At 42.5% G+C, this 21,543-nt stretch overlaps 1 protein-coding gene across 7 annotated transcripts in view; it reads right to left on the bottom strand.

Annotated features, from left to right (window-relative positions):
* The window catches only part of LOC109919419 (cytoplasmic polyadenylation element-binding protein 1), a 91,135-nt gene that overhangs the window by 12,621 nt on the left and 56,971 nt on the right, over positions 1-21,543 (bottom strand). For all 7 annotated transcript variants that reach the window (XM_048617163.1, XM_020519419.2, XM_048617162.1 and 4 more), the window contains one exon: positions 2,714-2,934. In XM_048617163.1, the coding sequence (XP_048473120.1) occupies positions 2,714-2,934 (221 nt within the window). The remainder of the gene's footprint in view (positions 1-2,713; positions 2,935-21,543) is intronic.

Below are 21,543 nucleotides of genomic sequence, written 5' to 3'. Positions count from 1 at the left end.
TTACTAGGTAGCTTACCTTCACTCCATCTGCTCCCTGCTTGTTTATTTTAAAAAGTTGTCTTCTGCTGGCTTTTAAAAGACTTCCCAAACCTCACCACATTGTATGCTTTTTGCTTTTATGCTGTCTGACTTTCATCAGTCTGTCTCATTCTCCCCTTGGTATGTTTATCTTTCCTGGAGAAAAATTTCTGCAGTGCCTCATGAATTACTCCCAGGAACTCCTGCCATTGCCTCCTGATTGTCTTCCCTGCTAGGCTTAAAGCGCCTCTGGGCTCCCTCATGTCTGATTCAATCTACTCCCTCTCAAACTGCAGGGTGAATTTTATCATATGGTCACTACCCCCTGGATAGCTCCTCCACCTTAAGCTCCCCGAGGAAGTCTGCCTCATTATACATCACCAAATCCAGTTGCTTATTCCCTAAATAGACTACCAAAAAAATGCTCCAGAAAACCCATAAATTCCTTTTCTTGGAATCCACTACCATTCTGATTTTCCTAGTCCATCTGCAAACTGAAGTCCCCATGGTTATTGCATTAGAACCTTTCTTGCTTTCTTCATTTTGGATTTAGTTTTTGCCCCATGATCGCGATTTCGGCTAGGAGGCCCATCCACAACTCCCATCAGGGAGTCTTCTCTTCTACCCACCCCCACCTCCATGTAGTACCTCAACTCTACCCACATTCTATGCCTTCCAAACCTATATCACTTCTCATTACGGATTTAAAAATTTTGTTTCCAAGATGGTACCCCACACCTGCTGCCTGTCCTTGCGAAGGGACATGCATCCTTGGATATCAAGTTCTAGCCCTGATCCCCTTGCATCTGATTGTAGCACATTTTGAAATGTGCTACAAGGTCATTTAGCTTTTGCATACTGTGCACATTTAAGTGCAACACCCTCAAAGTTGTGTTACTGCCCCCTTCAGTTGTCCCATTATCTGCTGTGCTTTGTTAGATTCCTGACTCTTTCTATACTCTGTCCTATTCTCATTACAGATGACATTAAAGATGTGGCTATTAGTTTGTAATTAGTATTAATCTGTTCAGTTCAGTTGCTTCTACTAGATTATGCATGGAGTCTTTAGTTTGATTTTTTCCTTTTTGTAATTGCTGGTGTTCCATGGATTCAGTATCACTTCCTGTCACAGTCTATTATTCCCCTTCACACCTTTATTGTTCATTGCTACTGATTTATCACTGCAAAATTTTGATCCCTTATCCTTTAAATATTTAGTTTTAAAAGTCTTGAACTTTGATTACAAGCCTTGCAAGAACATTGGTCCCAGCACATTTAATGTGGAAAATCAGCCCAAAAAGTATACATCGAGTAGCATTTCTCTAGTACTGGTGTCAGTTTCCCCATGAGCCAGAACACTTTTCTCCCTTGAATTAAAATAGTTACTGCAGAGGTTTTCCACAAGTCAAACTGGCATCCAGGAGCCATCATGTGTTCTACCATCCCTAATGTGCTTATAAGCTTTCATTGACTTGTACAAAATATTGAATATATTTTACTAACTTAACTGCCAAGAGAGGATCTTAGAAACACAAACTGTGGTTGCTTACCAGATACACCAAACTAGCTTCTCTTGTAGAAGAAATTCTTGAGGGTGAATGAATTAGAACATTGAAAAAAAGCAGCTATTTCTCTCCTCCCCACCGAACATGAAATTAAGCCATAGATTTCAGTTAATGTCACTAGACCAAACCTTAGATAAAAATCTACTTTTTTGTACAACCAGCTGTCAGAAGTACATGGATAAGTAGTTTTGGGACTGAAGGATCATTATCCCCTCAATTTTTTTTTTAACATGCTATAATATAGGCAAATTGGTGGCATTGGAAAAAGCCAAGTAATCAAATTCTATTTAGTTGGTTTGTCAAGAACTGAGAAGCAGGAGTAGACCACAATGGACCAGAAAACCTTGTTACAGTGTAACAATTCTACATGTTCAACCAAGCTTATCTGCCATTCAAGACCATACCTAAAGACTAACTTTGACCAAAAAGCAAGAACTTTATACCATTAGCTTGTTACACTGCTCAAAGATTTCTTCAAATTATCTTTATGGACTTGGGTAAAATACACTGGGGAGAAGGAATTCCAAAGGTTCACAACTGTCAGGTTTTGAAGTTTCACATCTGTTTAAACAATTGATATCACATTCTGAAACTATGACCCCCTACATCTAGGTACTCTAGTTGGGGGAAAAGATATTGCTTTCAACAACGTCAAAAATAGTTTCAATGAGATCACATGCAAGTAGGTCCAACCTACTCACCCACCCATGCTTCATCTCAAAAGCCCTATTATTGCAGCAAGAATACCTTACTTGCATTGTAAAGGGCTTGAAGTCCATGTGAACATTATACTTTTGAATTACTTGTTGCACTTGCATGTTAAATGCATACAAAATTCCCCAAACAACATTTTCCTCAATTTTGTGTTCTTCCTTCTTCTGGAAGAGTGGTAAATTTTAAATTCAATTTGTTCTTACTACCTTGCTCACTCAACTGGTCATCTCTAAACCAGTTTGGCAAAAACAGAGGATAATCAAAGTTGCTGACAGTACAAAACTAGGAGAAAGTCAAACAAGGAAATAGTAGAGAGTCAAGGATTGGTATTGGCTAGAATTTGCAATCTTTACACTACTTAAAACAGAATATAAAATATATAGCTGCCAGATACTGAATTTGAAGAAATAGCTTACCATTAATTCTGAAAGGGGATCAGAGCCAGAGCTGATGCCACTTGTATCAGAGTCAGATGGGCTGCTTGATCGAGAGTCCAACATTGAACGGCTGTCCATACGCTTTGGCAAGGATGATGCAATTTGGTCAGCATAATTTGATCCTATGGGATCCAGTGATGGAAACCCGACTGCTGATCTAGTCAGCTGAGCACCCAAAGGGTTAGCGAGCAAGCCTAAAACTGCAAGTGGGGGCAAGTCAGTACAGATGTATTGATTTTAACTCAAAAATTCAGAAACCTCAAACTTGCCAAAAAGCTCACGAGCAGAGATTTCTTTCCCGACTAATTTCATAAGTCTCCCCCAACCCCCGAGACACCTGCAGGTCAGCTTGGCCTCCAGCTGACCTTCCAAGTTCACTGTGACTTTGTTTACAAGTGTTCTGTTTGAGCAACTTAAGACCACATCCATACTAACAACTTATCTTCAATCTAACTGTACTCCATTACCTCTTCAAGATTGACCATCACCTTTTTAAAAAAAAAAAAAAAAAAACCAATCAATCTTCAAAACCAAAGTGGTCTGCCACTATCTAAATTCCAAAACTTCTTCAGCCTATTACAGCAATAGTTGGAGGGAAAACCAGTGGATGCTGTATTGGGATTTGGGAATGAACAAACATGGACAGGCATTGGCTTTGGTGATGTTATCAGACTTAATCTAGAAACTCACGCTAATGCTCTGTGGACCCACGTTTGAATCCCAGCATGACGGATGGTGGATATGGAATTAAAAAAATGGGAATCAAGATTCAACTAGTGACCATGGAACTATTTTCAGCTGTCACAAAAACAGATCTAGCATTCCCACTTGGTCTGGCTACTTGCGACTCAGCCACAGCAACATGGCTGACTTAACTGCCCTATGAAATGGCCTAGCAAGCTGTTACAATGGTTGTATCAATTGTTAGTCTGGAAATAAAACTAGACAGCCCTCATTTGGTATTAACCTAGGTGCTGGAAATGATAACAGCAAAAAGCATCCCTGTTGAGGCTGCGAGTCCTCCTTATTAACAGCTGGGGGCTAGTGCCAAAATTGGCAGACAAACCAGTGAAGCAAACAGCCTGTCAACCATGGAATCATACCTTACAGATAGTGTTCTAGACACCATTCCCATCCCTGGGGGGGGATTGTGCCATTGGCAGGTGTGACTATACTGTAGCTTTAAGAGGTTTTTTTGTCATGGTTTCTTTAAGAGCAATGCGTTGAGCTGGCTAGGTAAGAGCACTTGAGTACAGAGTTTGGGAGGCCTTGGTGTTTTGTTTAACAGCCTGAATGGGTGTGGCCAGCTCAGATGAGGATCTCTGGGCTTTGGTTTCTTAGCTTCAGTGAACATCTCCTAGCTGCTACTCCACTTTCTCTTGATGTTTTTCCCCTCCTGAATTGGAGGAGAGAGAATCTGTCCGAATTTTCTTTTTGCCAAGGGGTACATTTATGGGACAGAAACAAAGATATGAGCAGGTGCCATTTGGCCCTTCAAGTCTGCTCTGCCATTCATGATCATGGCCAAATCGGGCAACTCAATAGCCTAATCCTGCTTTCTCCCCGTAACCTTTAATCCCATTCACCCCAAAGTGCTATATGTAATAACTATACTACAACAGTTCATTAGTAATAGTTACTATCTACTGGAGAACAGAAAAGTCACATTATTCTAAATTCTTTATGTATTTTTAATAACCATGTTTAAATAAATTGTATTTTGCTTAATGTCAAGTAGTTTGACCAGATGCAGTGCAGCTGGAACAGGTACTTTTCATTCAACTTTAAGTGAAGTTGGGTCTGGGCTACCTTAAAATAGAGGGGTTCTGATCTGGTCTATAAACAGACCCAGAGGTGGTAGCATGTCTTGTACCCTTGCCACCCTCAGTGCTTCATGCTGAACATGAAGTACTGACTCAGCTGATGAGGGAGGCTGGAACAGTAATCAGGAGATCTCCTTGCCCAATTTTACCTGAAACCATGAGACTTCATGGGGTTCAGAGTCAATGTTGACTACTGCCGAGATTTCAATGTCCACCAAGAGTGGTTTAGCAGCAGCATTACTGATCCAGCTGGTCTGGTCCTAATAAGCATCGCTGCTAGACTGAGTCAGTAGCAGGTAGTGGAAGCCAAGTGGCAAAATATACTTGACCTCATCCTTACCAATATGCCAGCTGCAGATACACGTGTCCAAGACAGTATCACTAAGTGCCCACCACAGTCCTTGTAGTCAAAGTTCTGCCATCACAAAGATGGTGGCAGAATAGACAGCTAAGCTCTTTGATTTTTATCTTCTTTTGGGTCTGGAGGGCAGCGGGTGATGGAGGCCTCCAGCTGTAGCAACATCAGGAAGAGACAGCCATGGCTCTACCCCAGCCTGGGGTCTCCTGGTGAGCAGGTGCTGGGCTGACATCCAGGTCCACAGCTGTACCCAGGCACCTGAAGAGGTGGTTGCCATCTTGGCACATTGTGGCAGTCTCCCAGTGTGTAGGTCATCTTCAGTTTCCTGGTGTTCCAGCAGCATTTTCAAATTATCATCAGCTTTCCTCAAGCTCAGGAGCCATTAACTGAATGAGGAACTGTTGTTAGTGTTACTTTCTTACATCAGTGACAGAAGTCATACATAGTACCAGTGGTGGTTGGGGGAGAACTTAAGTTCACTTTTTGTCTAAAAAGTACACATGACAAGTTTTCACTCCACTGAAAATACCCTCCCCATGTTGTGGCACTATCACCATGTTAAAAATGAGACTTTGGGCATCCATGAGCTGCTGTGGACCATGAACAGCACACAATCTTACTCCAATCTGCAACTTGATGACCTAGCATGTTCCAACTCAACCATTACCATCAAGCTAGGGGATCAACCCTGGTTTACCAAAGAGCACAGGACAGCATGCCAGGAGCAGCTCCAGGCATACCCTAAAGTGAAGCATCAACCTGGTGACACTACCAAAACAGGACTACTTGCATACCAAAACAGCACAAGTAGCAATGATGGACAGTGTTAACTGATTCAACAACCAACAGATCAGATCGAAGCTCTACAGTCCTGCCAGTCATAAATGGTGGCAGACAATAAAACAACTCAGAGGCACCACAAATATCCTCACCCTCATGGTAAAGAGCCAAATACATCTGTCAACGCAAGGCTAAAATCAATTTTTAGTGAGAAATGCCAGATAGATGATCCATCTCCTCCAGTGATTGGGATCTATGAAGCTGACAGCCTTAGAGAATTTGATGCACTCCACCTGACACCAAGAAATGGTCAAGGCCCTGGACATACAAAAGGCTGAGCCCTGAAAACAGCACAAGTGCTAGAGCTAAGCAATCCCATAAACTGCTGACCAGATCTAAGCTTTGAAGACTTGTACTCCAAAACTTCCCACACCCCTAGCCAAGCTGTTCCATGTACATGATTACAATACCAGAATCTACCCAAAGTGGAAAACTGCCCAGGTGTGTCACAAAGGTAGGACAAATCCAATTTGGTGAATTACAGCCAGAGTTTACTCAATCAGTAATAGCACTGATGAGACGTTCTTTCAAGCAGCAGCCACTCAGCTCCTGACTTCATTACAGCTCTGGTTCAAGCATGGACAAAAGCAATTCCAGAGATGGAAAGAAGGAGTCATGTAGAATCATAGAATCCCTGCAGTATGGAAACAGGCCATTTGGCCCAACAAGTCCACACTGACCCTTCAGAGCATGTCACTCAGACCCATCCCCCTACCTTGTGACCCTGCATTTTCCCATGGCTAACACACCTAATCTACACATCCCTAACACACTGGGCAATTTAGCATGGCCAATCCACTTAACCTGCACATCTTTGGACTGTGGGAGGAAACTCCCCACAGTCAACTTAGGGTGGAATCAAACCCAGGTCCTGGTGCTGTGAGGCAACTGTGCTAACCACAGAGCCACCATGCCATCCTTAGCATGAAGGGTACATTTGAACAAGTGGGGCATGAAGGAGCCCTAGAAAGTGGATTCAATGGGAATCAGGAGGCAAACTCTGCTGGGTGGAGTCACACCTAGTACAGAGGAAAACAGCTGTAGTTGGAGGCCAGCCATCATTATGGAGTAGGCAATGGCCTAGTGGTATCATCTCTAAATAATTATTAATCCAGAAACAGGCCATTTCTGGGGACCCAGGTTCAAATCTCACCACAGATGGTGGAATTTAAATTCAAGATACCTGGAATTAAGAATCTACTGATCACATGAAATCATTGCCAATTGTCAGAAAAACCCATCTAATGTCCTTCTGAGGAGGAATTCTGCCACCATGTGACTCCAGACCCACAGCAATGTGCTTGACTCAACTGCCTACTGAAGTGGCCGAGCAAGCTGCAGCTGTACCAATCGCTACAAAGTCACAAGGAAATAAAACCAGACAGACAGATCACCTGGCATTGACTGAGGCACCAGAAAAGAAAAACAGCAGAAACAGCCTTGTCAACCCTGCAAAGTCCTCCTCACTAGCATCTGGGAGTTAGTGACAAAATTGGGAAAGCTGACTCAGACTAGTTAAGCAACAGCCTGACAGTCATACTCAATCATACCTTACAAGCAATGTCCTAGACACCATCACTATCTTTGGATAGGTCATGTGCCACCACCAAGACAGACCCAACAGGAGGTGACAGCAGTGGTATACAGTCAGGAGGGTGCTGCTCTAGGAGTCCTCAACATCGACTCTGGACCCCCTGATGCCTCATGGCTTCAGGTTAAACATGGGCAAGGAAGTCTCCCTTATCTGATGAATCAGTACTCAATGTTGAGCAACACTTAGAGCAAGCAGAGGATGGCAAGGGCACAAAATGGCCTCTGGGTAGGGGATTTCATTGTCCAGAGTGGCTCAGCAGCAGTACTACTGATTGAGCTGGTTGGGTCCCAAAAAAAAAGCTGCTAGACTGGGTGTGGCTGGTGGTGAGGGAACCAGGAGGGAAAAACATACTTGACCTCATCCTTGCTAATCTGCCATGTGCAGCTGCATCTGTCCATGGACAGTAGTATCATTGAGGGTGACCATCGCACATCCTTGTGTAGACGAAGTCCCCCCTTCACATTGAGAACAACCTCCCATCGTGTTGTGTGACACTACCACCATGTTAAATGGGAAAGACTTCACAGATGCCCAGTCTTGAGTTGCTAGATCTATGGAGGTGCTGTGGGCCATCAACAGCAGAAGTGTACTCTAGCACTATCTAACTTTGTGGCCCAGCATATTCCCCCACTCAACCATTACCATCAAGGCTAGGGAATCAACCAAAAAGTGAATCCACCAAAAGCAGCAAAAGATAGACAGAGCTAAGCGATCCCACAACCAACAGATCAGATCTAAGTTCTACCACATCCAGTCATGAATGGTGGTGGACACAAACAACTGACTGGAGGAGGTATCCCACAAATATCCCCAACCACAATGCTAGAGAGCCCAGCACATCAGTGCAAAAGATAAGACTGAAGCATTCACAGCAGTCTTCAGCCAGAAGTGCCGAGTGGATTATCCATCTCCACTTCTTCTAGTGGTTCCCAGCATTACAGATGCCAGTCTTCAGCCAATTTGATTCACTCGTGATATCAAGAAACAGTTGGAGGCACTGGATACCCCAAAGGCTGCAGGCCCTGACAACATTTCAGCAACACTACTGCAGACTTGTGCTCCAGAACTTGTCACTCCCCTAGGCAGGCTGTTCCAGTACATTTACAGCACTAGTATCTACCTGACAATATGGTAAATTGCCCAAAGTATGTCCTGTACTCAAAAAGCAGGACAAATACAACCCAGTCAGTCAATTACCACTTGTCTACTCTTGATCATCAGCAAAAAAAGTGATGGAGGGGTCAACAGTGCTAACAAGCAGCACCTGCTCAGTGATGCCCAGTTGAGGTTCCATCAGGGCCACTCAGCTCCTGACTTCATGACAGCCTTGGTTCAAACATGGTCAAAAGAGCTGAATTCCAGAGGGGAGGAGAGAGTGACAGCCCTTGACATTAAGGCCACATTTGACTGAGTGTGGCATCAAGGAGCCCTAGCAAAAAACTGGAATCAATGGATATAGGGGGCAAACTCTCTACAGCTTTGAGTCATACTTAACATGTAGGAAGGTGGCCGTGGTTGTTGGCAGTCAAATCATCTCAGCTCCAGGGACATCTCTGCAGGAGCTCCTCAGGGTAGTGTCCTAGGCCCAACCATCTTCAGATGCTTCAATGACTTGCCCTCCATCATGAGGTCAGAAGTGGGAATGTTTGCTGATGACTGCACAACGTTCAGCACCATTTGTGACTCCTCAGATACTGAAGCTGTCCAGATCTTGTTGCATTTGAACATGGACTATATCCAGGCTTGGGCTGACAAGTGGCAAATGGAAGTTGCACCACACAAACACCAGTCTAACCACCATCCCTTAACATTCAATGGTGCCACCATCATTGAATCTCCCACTAACATCCTGGGGTTACCATTAACCAGAAACTCAGTTGGACTCACCACATTAGAGTGGCTACAAGAGCAGGCCAGAAGCTAGGAATACTGCAGCCAGTAACTCACCTCCTGACTCCTCAAAGCCTGTCCATCTTATACAAGGCGTAAGTCAGGAATACTCCCCACTTGCCTGAATGAGTGCAGCCCCAACAACACAAGAAGCTTGACACCATCCAGGACAAAGCAGCCTGCTTGATTGGCACTACATCCACAAGCATTCACTCCCTCCACCACAGATGCTCAGTAGCAGCAGTGTGTACTATCTGCAAGATGCTCTGCAGAAATTGAAAACCTCAGACAGCACCTTCCAAACCCACGACCACTTCCACCTAGAAGGGGAAGGGCAGCAGATACATGGGAACACCAGCACCTCCAAGTTCCCCTCCAAGCCACTCACCATCCTGACTTGGAAGTGTGTTGCCATTCTTCACTGTCACTGGGTCAAAATCCTGGAATTCCCTCCCTAATAGCATTGTGGGTCAACCCACAGCAGGCAGACTGCAGCAGTTCAAGAAGGGAGCTCATGACCACCTTCAAAGGGCAACTAGAGATGGGTAAGAAGTGCCTGCCAGCCAGCAACACTCCCAGCCCACAAATGAATAGGAAAAAATCTCAGCTCCAGGACAGCTGACAGTTCCTTAGGGTACTGTACTAGGGCCAACCATCTTCAGCTGCTTCAGTTACCACAAGGTATATCACAAGATCAGAAGTGGAGATGTTCAAAGAATGCACAATGTTTTGTACTGGTGCACTTATTGAAGCAGTCCATGTTGAAATGCAACAGGAACTGTTCAATATCCAGGCTTGAGCTGACAAGTCGCAAGTAACATTCACACATCTCATTGCCTGGCAATGACCATTCTCCAATCTAACCACTGCCCCTTGATGTTCAACTGAATCCATCATCTTAGGGGTTACCATTGTCCATGGACTTACCATATAAACAGTGGCTGTAAGAACAAGTCAAAGGCTACAAATACCCCTCAGCCTGTACATCCACAAAAAGGAACAATTCAGCCACGTGATGAAATATTCCATTTGCCTGGGTGGCTGTGGCTGCAGCTACAAACACCACAAAAGCAGCCTGACAAAATTCAGGACTTAGCAGCAGACTTGAAGGAATCACATCCACTCCCTCCACCACTGATGGTCAGTACACACTTGCTATCACTAAGATGCACGGGACAAATTCAAAAAGATTGTAGCAGCATCTTCTAAACCTACAACCCACTTCCAAGTGGCAAGACAAGGTGATCCATCTCACCATACCGACTTAGAAATATATTGCCATTCCTTCAATATCACCAGGTCAAAATCCTGGGCATCCTTCCAAGGGCATTGTGGACTGCGGGTTGTTCAAGGCAGCAGCTCACCAACTGCAACAGCAACTATGGACAGACAATAAATGCTGGCTGGCCAGCAATGCCCAGTTCCATGAGTGAATAAAAATTATAGCTTAGCAAATTTAAAATTCACTGTGTGAAATAGGTTCATGATACAAAGTTAAGTGGAAAAAGTAAACCCCAAGGAGTAGAGTTTGAAAAGGAAAGGAATTTTGGTGAATAAAATAAGAGGACAAGAAAATTGCAGAAGAAATGTAACATTTCCCCATACAAGTCATCTACTTTGGGAGTTTAAAAGAGGATTTAAGTGGTGAGAGGGATTATGTTAGAGGAACCTGGAGCACCCTTGTACATGTTCTAGCATGTACACCTCTGGTTTACATCTAGAACCAAAATGAAGGTAAAATGGGAAGTGCAGTCTTAACACTGACCAGCCATTTAGGATTGAGATGGAGGTCATGGATCTTTGAAGTTGAGAGCTATATCTGCAAGGCAAGACAGGTGATATCATTAATTGTACTGAAAAAAGTACAACTTCAACCTTCTCCATAGCTACACCCAATTGTTTTTTGTCGGATTCCTGTTTTCTTCTCTATTAGAGACTACTCACACTATTTAGCTTCCAAGTGAATTTTTAAAACCTTGTCCCACTTGAACAATTCAGTTCAGATTTAACAATCTAATTCACAATCATCCTGAACTTCAAGGTCCTCAACCTTCTTGAAGACATCCAAATTTCTCTAGATGAAGTCAATTCCAAACTGCATTACTTCAATGCATAAAATCTTAAGACAACAACTAAAATGGAGTTCTAACAGGTTAACTTCGTTCACTAATGGCTTTTAAAGGAACTAAATATGCTATTCTTCATCTGGTCTGGACTACATGCAATTCTAGATCTCAATGTGGTTGCCTTTTAGCTATCTCCTGAATTAGCCTAGCAAGCACTCAAATTTGTAGTATAGTCATTTGATACAAAGTGTCAAGAAAAAGAACAAACTGTACCATGATGCATGAGAAACAACCATGACAAGTGTAACCCTGTTGAACTTGAGTCCTCCGCACCAATGGGGGTTTTGGCTAAACTTAGGACAGCTGTTCCATAGACTAGCTACGTAACCACCCAAGTATCTATAAAGAGTACAAGTCTGAGGATGACTATGCCCTAGACATCATTGTCATGTCTTGTCCCATTGGCAGGACAGACCCACTATATACATAATGGCACAGTAGAACAAAGTGCCTTGGAGTCTTCGTTGAATTTGGAACCCATGAAATCTCAGCATCAGGTCAAAAAAGGCAAGGAAACTGATCAAATGCAGCCAAGCTGATCATTCAGCATGCATCCATGTTGTGGAGAAATTGGTCATGGAACACTGAATATCCTTGTGGTGTCATAGCAGGTATATTGGGTCTATGGCAAGTGGTCAGGGACCAGATAAAGAATTGTTTTCAGCAGCTAGATTGATTGATGTCATGTCTGCCCATGACAAAGTTGTCACTAAAAACAGTTCTTGGAGATAAACAATTTCACAAGTGAAGGTACTATCCCATGTTGTAGCATTAATATCTTAAAATTGGGACAAAAACTTCAAATAAAGCTAGTAACTCAACTGGGCATCCATGAGGCAGTGGATTATTGGCAGATTTGTATTCAATCAGTAATCATGGTTCAGCATATCCCCACTTTGGTTATTGCCAGGTCAGCTGGCAAATCAACCCTGTTTCAAGTAAAGTGCAGGAGCAAACAGCAAGAGGCATACTTCATTTATTAACTTGGATAATGCCATAAAGTCATATCCAAATTTGATGACAATTAGGAGGCATTTTAGAAAGTGCCAATGGTAAGATAAAAATTACAAGGGATATTGGTGTGACTAACAATGAGCAAAATTGTGGCATGGGGATTTCAACATATCCTCAGAACAAAACAGGGTGGATCAGGGTACTTTCTACACAGTACGAGTTTAAATACAGAGGATGTCTAGATAGACTTGGGGGAGTCAGGTGCATAGCTCTTTAAAGACACCACAAACAGATGCAGAAAAATCAAAACTAGTGAAATGTTGGCTTTTCTAATCTAGAAGATTGAGTATAAGATCATAAGCCATGATATATACCACTTGGAGTACTGGTGAACAGAACAGGGTACCACACAAGATATAATTGGCCTTGGAGGAAGTACAATGTAGGTTTACAAAATTATACCTGGACTTCAGGGTTTGAAGAGAGACTCCAAATGATTGATTTTCTGAATTTAAGATTAAGGGGTGATCTGATTGAAGTCTTCAAGAACAAGACTGGTAGATAAAGATAACTATTTCCACTAGTTGGAGATTCTAGAACTAGGGGATGGAGTCTAAAAATTGGGGCCAGATTTAGGAAAGATGTTATGAAGCACTTCCACACAAGGTAGATAAGTATTTGGAACTCCTCTACAAAAAGCAGATGCTTGATCAGTTAAATTTTACAACCAGACATCTTTTTTTGCTTAACAAAAAAAGTATTAGGGATGTGCCAAAGGCAGGTATATATAGAGCTAGACCATAGATCAGCCATGATCTCACTGAACAGCAAAACAGATGAGGGGCTAGATAGCCTGTTGTTCTTTCATAAATGAACCCTTAAATCTTTGAGCTATACCACAAAGCTACCTGTGTGCAAAAAAGCAGCATGCAACTGACATGACTAAGTGATCCACAAATCAACAGGTCAGATTGGAGATCAGTAATCCTGCTACAATTATGAAATAGCAGTGGACAATTAAAATAATGGGAGTCAAATGTCTGCAAGTAACCTCAGCCTCAAAAGAAAACAAAAGGGAAGCCCAGCAAAGCAGTGCAGAAGGCTGAGCATTTGCAGCAGCCTTCAACCAAAATTGCCAAGTGAGTTACCCAACTTGGCTTCTTGCAGTGGCCCCAGCACCACAGATGCTAGTCTTCAACCAAATTTAATTGACTTCACCATATCTAATGCCTCTAGCCATCTCTAATTCAAAGACTGTGGGTCCTGACATTTTGGCCATAGTGCTTAGTACTGAAGAATGGTGCCACACCCCTAGCCAAGCTGTTCCAGTAGAGTTCTCAGGAAGATGCAATTGTTGCAATGTGGAAATTTACTCAGGTACAGGAACACTTTACAACCAAGTTGCACCTGCTCAGATACCCTGTTCGGGCTCCACCAGGGCCACTCAGCTCTTGACTTCATTACAGCCTTAGCTCAAAACATGGACAAAGACTGAACTCGAGAGGGGAGGCAAGCGATCAAGGCTACATTTGATTGTGTGGCTTCAAGAAGTCCCAGCAAAAAAACTGGAGTCATGGGAATCAGGGAGGAAACTATCCACTAGTTGGAGCCATACCTGACATGATTGTTGTTGGCCAGTTAATCTCAGTTCAAGGTCATCTTTAGAGTTCTTTAGAGTGCCTTGAGCCCAACAATTCTTTGCTGTGTCAGTTACCACCCCTATAATCACAACGTCAGGAATGAGGGTATTTGCTCATTACTGCATGGTCAGCACCATCTGCAATTCAGATTCTAAAGCAGTCTTGTCCAAATGTAGCAAGATCTGGACAGTATCCAGACTTAGGATGAAAGCCCCAAATAACATTTGGGCCACTCAAATGAAAGGCAAGTGTGCATCTCTAAAAGAATCTAATCATATTACATCCAAAAAAAGAGAGAGGTATTACAACCAGTGAAGCTCCCCTTACATCCTGGGGATGTAATAGGACCAGAAACTAACTTTGCCATATTAATATGGTGGCTACAAGAGCAGGTCAGAGGTTAGAAAATACTACAGTGAGCAATTCACCTCCAACTCCCCAAAGTCCAGCCACACAATCTACAAAGTCCAAGTCAGGAGTGATAGAATACTCCATTTGCCTGGATGGGTGCAGCTCCAACAAAGCTTGACACCATCCAGGACAAATGTGGTCTGCATGACAAGCACCACATCCACACAAAAAAAACTCTACCAGAGACACAGACACATTCAGTAGCAATGTATATCAAAAAGTATGCAACACACGCATTCACCAAGGTTCCTTCAATAACTGCTCCCTAAGGCCTGGTGGTCATGGGCTGACATTTTTTTTTTAAAAAAAATAAAGCAAAGAGTTACAAAAACACTTGCTCCCCTGCCATGGTTAGGCTGAACCTACAAAAATCATGAGTTCTCCACATCAAAAGCTTCACACCCAAAAGAGCTCAGTTTCAGCAACCGGGATCCATTCCTGCACTGCCAAAAACACTAGTTTTAGTATTGTTTACGCATGGTCCTTTGACCAATTACAGGCATCACCACAATAATTCTATTCAATTAGCGATGCCTCACTGGCTTGTTCCAATGCATTATGCTTGTACCTAGTCTTTTGAAAAAAAAACTTGTCCAAAAACTCCACTTGCCCCATCTTGTGCTGAGCTGTGCAATAGAGGAACATGGAACTTAGTTCCCATTGCCTACTTGATAGAAAACATTTTAGAAAGGAATTACATTAGAGCCAAAAGACAGACTTACTAGTAACACCAAAATCTCATTTTGGCAATTGTCCACAGTCAAAAAGAATAAAGGTAGAGACAAAAAGTGAAGGATTCTGGAGGTTTAAAAAAGTCATTAACTGGGGCTCCTGCAAACAATTCCATGGTTGAAATAAAAATCAACCAACTCTGTTCTGTAGCCTGAATGGGAGGAGTTACCTATTCCTGTCAGCTGGATTTTAGTTAAACTCAGCAGCAGGATCCATTGATCTTAAAGATTATCCTTATCCTCCATAGCTCATCACAAAGCTAAGTGCTAGCAACAACATTCTAAAAAGAAAAAAGTGTACTTGCTGATGTAAGCATGTAAAACAATCTTAAAGAGTTCATGCAGGATCAGTCTAGAATAGGCAAGTAAATCTAACCTTTTCACAAGTCAGGCCCAAGACTGCCTTCACAGCAGCTACAACCTTACATTGATACTTGATGAGAACCTTAGTTTTTGCATTAAATTCAGAGGAGTTAGTTCCATTCCAAGCAAGTTAATAGTAACTGGGACAAAGTAATAAGGCAGCACAAATTAAGAGTTAAAAGTAGTTGGAAGAATTGAGGATTGGAAGAGAAACACAAGTAGGCCATCCAGCTTACTGATGGCTGATCAAGTACTTTGAGCTTTTTATTTACCTCATTCCCATAAATCATGTCTGCCACTGGTAATCAAATGTATCAATGCCCATCAGAAATATACTCTGCTTCCACAGCCAACTGCAGTAGATATTTTCCAAAGCCCAGAGCAGAGTAAAATAATTTCTCATCTCAGGTCCAAGTGACATCCCTTTTGTTACAGGCTCCCAAACAAGGAGACCCATCTTACCTCCATCTGCCATACTCAAGTATTTTGTAGGTTGACTTGTGGGGGTGGAGAATGGCATATTAAAAAAGTTGCCTAAACAGTTCTTCAATTTTGATACTGCTTGATTAAGCTGTGCCATGCAGATTCTTTAATCATTCCTAGACCTTTGTAACTTCTAACTAGAAGAACACTTTTAGATAAGTATTTACCAGTGTCAGACTAGTATTATGAAGATTAGTGAAGTTAAAAAAAATGCTAATCTGCCTCAAAAGAACACAAGTACAAGTATCAACCTTGGCCAGGGCAGGAGAGAATCTAACTACCTCATAGGATTACTGCAATACCTTATTTGGGACCATGACTTGCAAGTTGAAAGCCAGTCACATGACAGTAATCATGTATCTTGACTGTATTAGAGGCAGGGCATGTTGCTCTCGCCAAGAACCACAGGAGTTCCCAAAAGGGACTTAATGGGGAACAGTCATAAACCCCCTCCCTGAAAAATCTTATTCACAATAAACTAGAAACAAACGAGTTGGTTTAAGGAGGACAACAACTCAACACCACTGTCTCCAGAGCTCAAACAGAGCATCTTGAACTTGGTGCTATGGATTCTGGGAACGTGATCATATAATGATGCAATTTTGCTTATGAAAGGCAAAATTCTATTCCTTGCCATTTTTTGAATTTTGCTTGGTGTTGCAAGTTATATCTTTGAGTAAAACTATATAAAAGAAAACTATTAAAAAAGTTATGAATTCAAGCAATCTAAGTGACTGGCTAATTTCTTGACATCAAAACACAAGGTTCACACTGAATGGGTAACAGTAACCCTCAAAAGCTCAAGCTCTTAAAAAAATCAGCCCAGGAGAAAGAATCAAATCTGTTCACTCCTCCTGACCTGGTCATTGCAAAACATTAGGCCAAAATCTATACCATGGTGCACACTTGGATTATTCGTTTCAAGTAATGCTGAAGAGCATTGGGTAAGGCTGTAGACTTGCTTGCCGAGCTAGAGTGTTTGATTGCAGATGTTTTGTCGCCTTGCTAGGTAACTGTCAGTGCGCCTCCGGTGAAGCACTGGTGTCCTGTCCCACTTGTTACTTACATGCCTCAGTTTGCATTGCTTCTGGTTCTGTTTTTCAGTGGTTTGTATAGTTGGATATTCCTGGAGGCCTGGCATTCCAACCAGAACGGCAAACTGCATCTGATATACAAACCGCTGAAAAAACAGAACCAGAAGCAATGTCAACCACTCCAGCAAACAGAGGCATACAAGTAACAAGTTGGACAGGTCACCAGCACTTCACTGGAGACACTGACTATGTTACCTAGCAAGGCAACGAAAAGTCTGCAATCAAACATGCTAGCTCAGCGAGCAAGTCTACAACCTCATCTGTAATCTGAGCTACAAATCTTCGACTTCAAAAGCATTGGGTAATTGAGCCCTTGGCCACAGCCTAGTCAAAACTTTTAACTGAAGAGTCTATAGATTTTTACCAAAACCCTGCATAAAAAAAAAAGAGTATATTTGCAGAGGAATGCACTAACAGACAATTCAGATCTTAGAATTAAGATGTGATACAATCTACTTTAGAGAGTGAATAGCGAAGGTTATGAAATCCTGGTAAAAATGGCTCAAGCCTCTAACTGAAGAGCCATGGCAAATAACCTCAAGATTGACAAAGTGTGGAATACTGCCAGCACACTTAAAAATCATTAGAAAGGAAATGACATTGAGCTGTCTTGATCTGGGATATTTAAAACAAGAGGAAGAAAGGATTAAACTCTGGAAAGAATCATACATCTTCAACAAGCTGTCATTCTTAATAGCTCATTTTTGTAAATCAAAGCTGGATTGCTAGGTGTGCAAAAATAGTATTCCTGACTGAAGCATGTTGTTAAGTGCTAAATTTGACTTCAGAATTCCAAGACAAAAAAATACATATTTTAAAGAAGGGCAAGTGAAAAGGAGAATAGTTAAGATTCACATTATAGGTGATGGGAGTGTAAGGGGATGCAGGAACAGACAGGCCAAATAGCTGCTCTGCCAAAGTACCACTGGGCAGTTTGAGCTTTTACTCAGTAAATCAAATCTCAAAAAAGCCAAAATGTTCAGTACATATGGAATAAAGTGCTTCCTACCCCACAGCCAAATTTTGTACTAAGTGATGGTTAGCGGGTTCTCAAGCTGGAGAAAGTAGTTTATGGAATTCCCCATGCATCAGTATTGGGACCCTTGCTTTTTCAATTTAGGAAATTGTGAACATCTGCAGTGGATTGTAAAAGTTTAAGGTTGGAGTGGCCACTCCAACCTGACAGATGAGGTTCAAATGTGGAGAAAAAAGGGAGGGGCAAGTAGTGATATACTTTGGTTCAAAAGAACAAAACCAGTGTACTATTCTAGAGTGGTATAGGTCAGCAGGGAGCGACTTGACTGTACATGCATACACCTCATTACGACAAAAACATCAAGTACAGAGAACTATTAATAAAGTGCAATGTTATGAGCTGCATTAATCAAGGCCGTGCAGACTAGATCAGGTGTTCTTTTGGGGGAAGGTGGATTCCTAGATCTCAGCCAGATCAGTGTCCTGTTTTGGCTGTCAGAGGAAGGATGTGAACTCATTGGGGAAGAGGATGTTTGAGGTTTGAGGTTTGAGAGTTGTTCTACAGATGGCACTTCAGTTCATTAAAGGCTGGAGAAGCTGGGACTGTTTTCCCTCTAAGGAGGCTTAGCAAAAGCTGTCCAAAAAAATGTTCCAGGTTGAAATGCACTGACCAGTGTGGAGGCAGGGTCAATGGAGCCATTCAAGAGGGTGTTGAATCATTAAAAAAATCAAATCAAAAATGCATAAAAGCAATGTGGAAAGACAGGAGATTGGGTTAGTGCCAAAGACAATTGGCCTCCTTCTGTACAAGAATGCAGAAGGATATCCTCTGACTACATTAATCACAGATTTCACTATATAATGTGAATAGAATCGTTGTCAGCAACTTTCTATGTTGGGATGCAGTAAATCCAAAATGCAACATGAACTTGTGAAATAATCCTTGTGGTGGAAGCAACCAGTAATTTGTGCTGGCTTTTTAAGCAAAGTGCTGGGTAGTAGTTTGACAGAGGGTCAGTTTTGATTATGAAATAATTTTCCAAAAAAGTGACCTTGTGACCTGGATTTCCTGAGGATGAGCAGAACAGACACCTAGAAACTGCAGCTTTTTAAAAACACTAACTTTTTGACTAATACCAGATATTCATATGATAAAAAGCCAAGCTCTCAAATTAAAGCTTCATTAGAACTTAAAGCTAGACTTCCTTTCCAGAGGGAACAAAGACACTGCTGCATGCTCTGTTTGAGACATGGCTCACTTCTGCTATACCTGACTGTTACAACCTAAAAAGGAATCTTTATACATCACATGGACTATATGGCATCTTTGGGCAAGGCAAGGGGCTGTGGGGTCTGCCTCCTAATCAACACCTCCTGGTGCTCTGAAGTCACAGTCCTGGCAAGTTACTGCTCCCCAGATCTAGAATATTTAACAGTGAAGTGCCATCCCTACCTGTCATTACAAGTTCACCTCCTAGCCTGACAGCAATCTACATAAAAGAACAGGCACTAAGTGAACAGTTGAAGCGTACACAACTACAGACTAGACTTGATGAAATATCCAGGCACCTTATTCATTATAGCCAGCGACTTCAACCAAGCCAACCGAGTGTACTACCAAAATGCTGTCAACTCTGTCCCACCAGAGGGCTGAACATCCTTGACCATTGCCACACAAAGATACCTACTACTCCCTATACTGGTTGCACTTGGGCAGGGGAAGAACAAAAAGCCACACCACACCACTGTGCTCCCCCTCAGCTTAGGAGGGATTGAAATGAGGACCTAGTACAGAAAACAGTATACAGTATTGGTCTGAGGCAGCTGAAGAGTTCTAGGACTACTTTAGAATTGGTGGACTAGTCCACATTCTAGAACTCAGCAGCCAACCTAAGCTAGTATGCCACTACTGTTAGACTCCATTAGCAAGTGTGCATGTAGAAGACTGCGCAAAGAAGTCAATCCAACTAGTCCCCAACTGGAAGCCATGGATGAACAGAATCTGTTACTTACTGAGGTCCAAGTCCGACAATCCTGACCTTTACAGGAAATCCAAGTTACAACTTCCATAAGGCCACTCAAAATGCTGAGAGGCAATACTAGACTAAAGCTAGAGACCAAAATTAACCAGATGGACACCTGCTGCTTGTGGCAAGACCAACATAAACAGGCCACAAAGCAAAGCAGAATAGAATAGCAAACAAAAATACATCCCTCCCTGATGCCTCAATGCATTCTTCACTCCTTTCAAACAGATCAGAGAAAATGTATCATTTGTCCTGACAGCCTCAGATGCACCTGTTCCCTCAGACGCCACTGCAGGCAACAGGTCCATCTTTTTGCACACACCCATGGAAAGCGACCAGCCCAGATTAGAGTCGCTGGTTGTGCACTCATCCTGTGTACCAGTTGAGTATTTACTGACATCTTTAGCTTCTCCTTACTATGAAGTGAAGTCCACCACCTGCTTCAAGGCCATCATCCCCAGTGGGCAAAACTCATGCAGCTTGCCTCAAATGACTAGCAGCCTAGACTCTGGCCTCAATATTAAGTGCTACTTTGAGAGGTTAGTCATGGCTCATCAACTCTAGCCTCCTGATATGCCTTAATCTCTTGCAATTCACCGACTGTTGCAACAGGCCCACAAATAGATGCCATCTTCCTGGCCTACCAGGATCAGCCAGATGTTCCAGGGATAACAAGGATATCAGCATCAAGTCCCTACATATTGAAGGCAGAGCAGTTGTCAAGACTAATTCCAACCAATTTAAACCCCGTAATCTCCAAACTCAAAGACCTAGGTCTCTGCTCTATTTCTCTACTCCCTGACCCATAGACCACAGTAAGAATACACAACAGCACTTGCATGACTTGCTTCAAACACCAGTGCCCCACAAGGCTGCATACTCTATCCCTTATTATATTTCCTGTACACATGACTATGACCAAATTTTGACCTAACTCCAACTACAAGTTCACTGACAACACCACTATTGTTTGCTTGAGATTGGGTCTACAAGTGATAGACTGAATACAGGAAAGACAGTGTTTGGTGGCATGGTGCAAAGACAACAATCTCTCCCTCAACATCAGCAAGAGCTGGTCATTGACTTCAGGAAGCAAGGCACAGCCCTATCTATATCAAGGGAGCCAAGGTGCAGATGGTCAACAGCATCAAGTTCCTTGGTGCTCGTCACAATCTGTCCTTATCCAACCATATTGATGCAACAGTCAAGAAAGCACAGTGCTTCTACATCCTCAGGAGCTGAAGGACAAAAAAATTCAGCATGTCCACAAAGACAATCAATCAATTTTAATAGGTACACCATAGAAAACATTCTATCCAGATGCATTAGAGCTTCGCGTGATAACTGCTCTGCCCAGGCCGAAGAAATAATAGATGTGAACACAGCCCAGTCCATTACACAAGCTAACTTTCCAATCATGGATTCCATCTATACTTAGCGGACCCAAAAGGCAGCAACATGAGACCCCTTCCACCCTGATTATAATCTCTAACCTCTATC

Source organism: Rhincodon typus, chromosome 36, assembly GCF_021869965.1.
Source record: "Rhincodon typus isolate 14 chromosome 36, sRhiTyp1.1, whole genome shotgun sequence".
In the NCBI taxonomy this organism is placed as follows: Eukaryota; Metazoa; Chordata; class Chondrichthyes; order Orectolobiformes; family Rhincodontidae; genus Rhincodon; species Rhincodon typus.
This window is presented reverse-complemented; position numbering and strand designations above follow the sequence as displayed.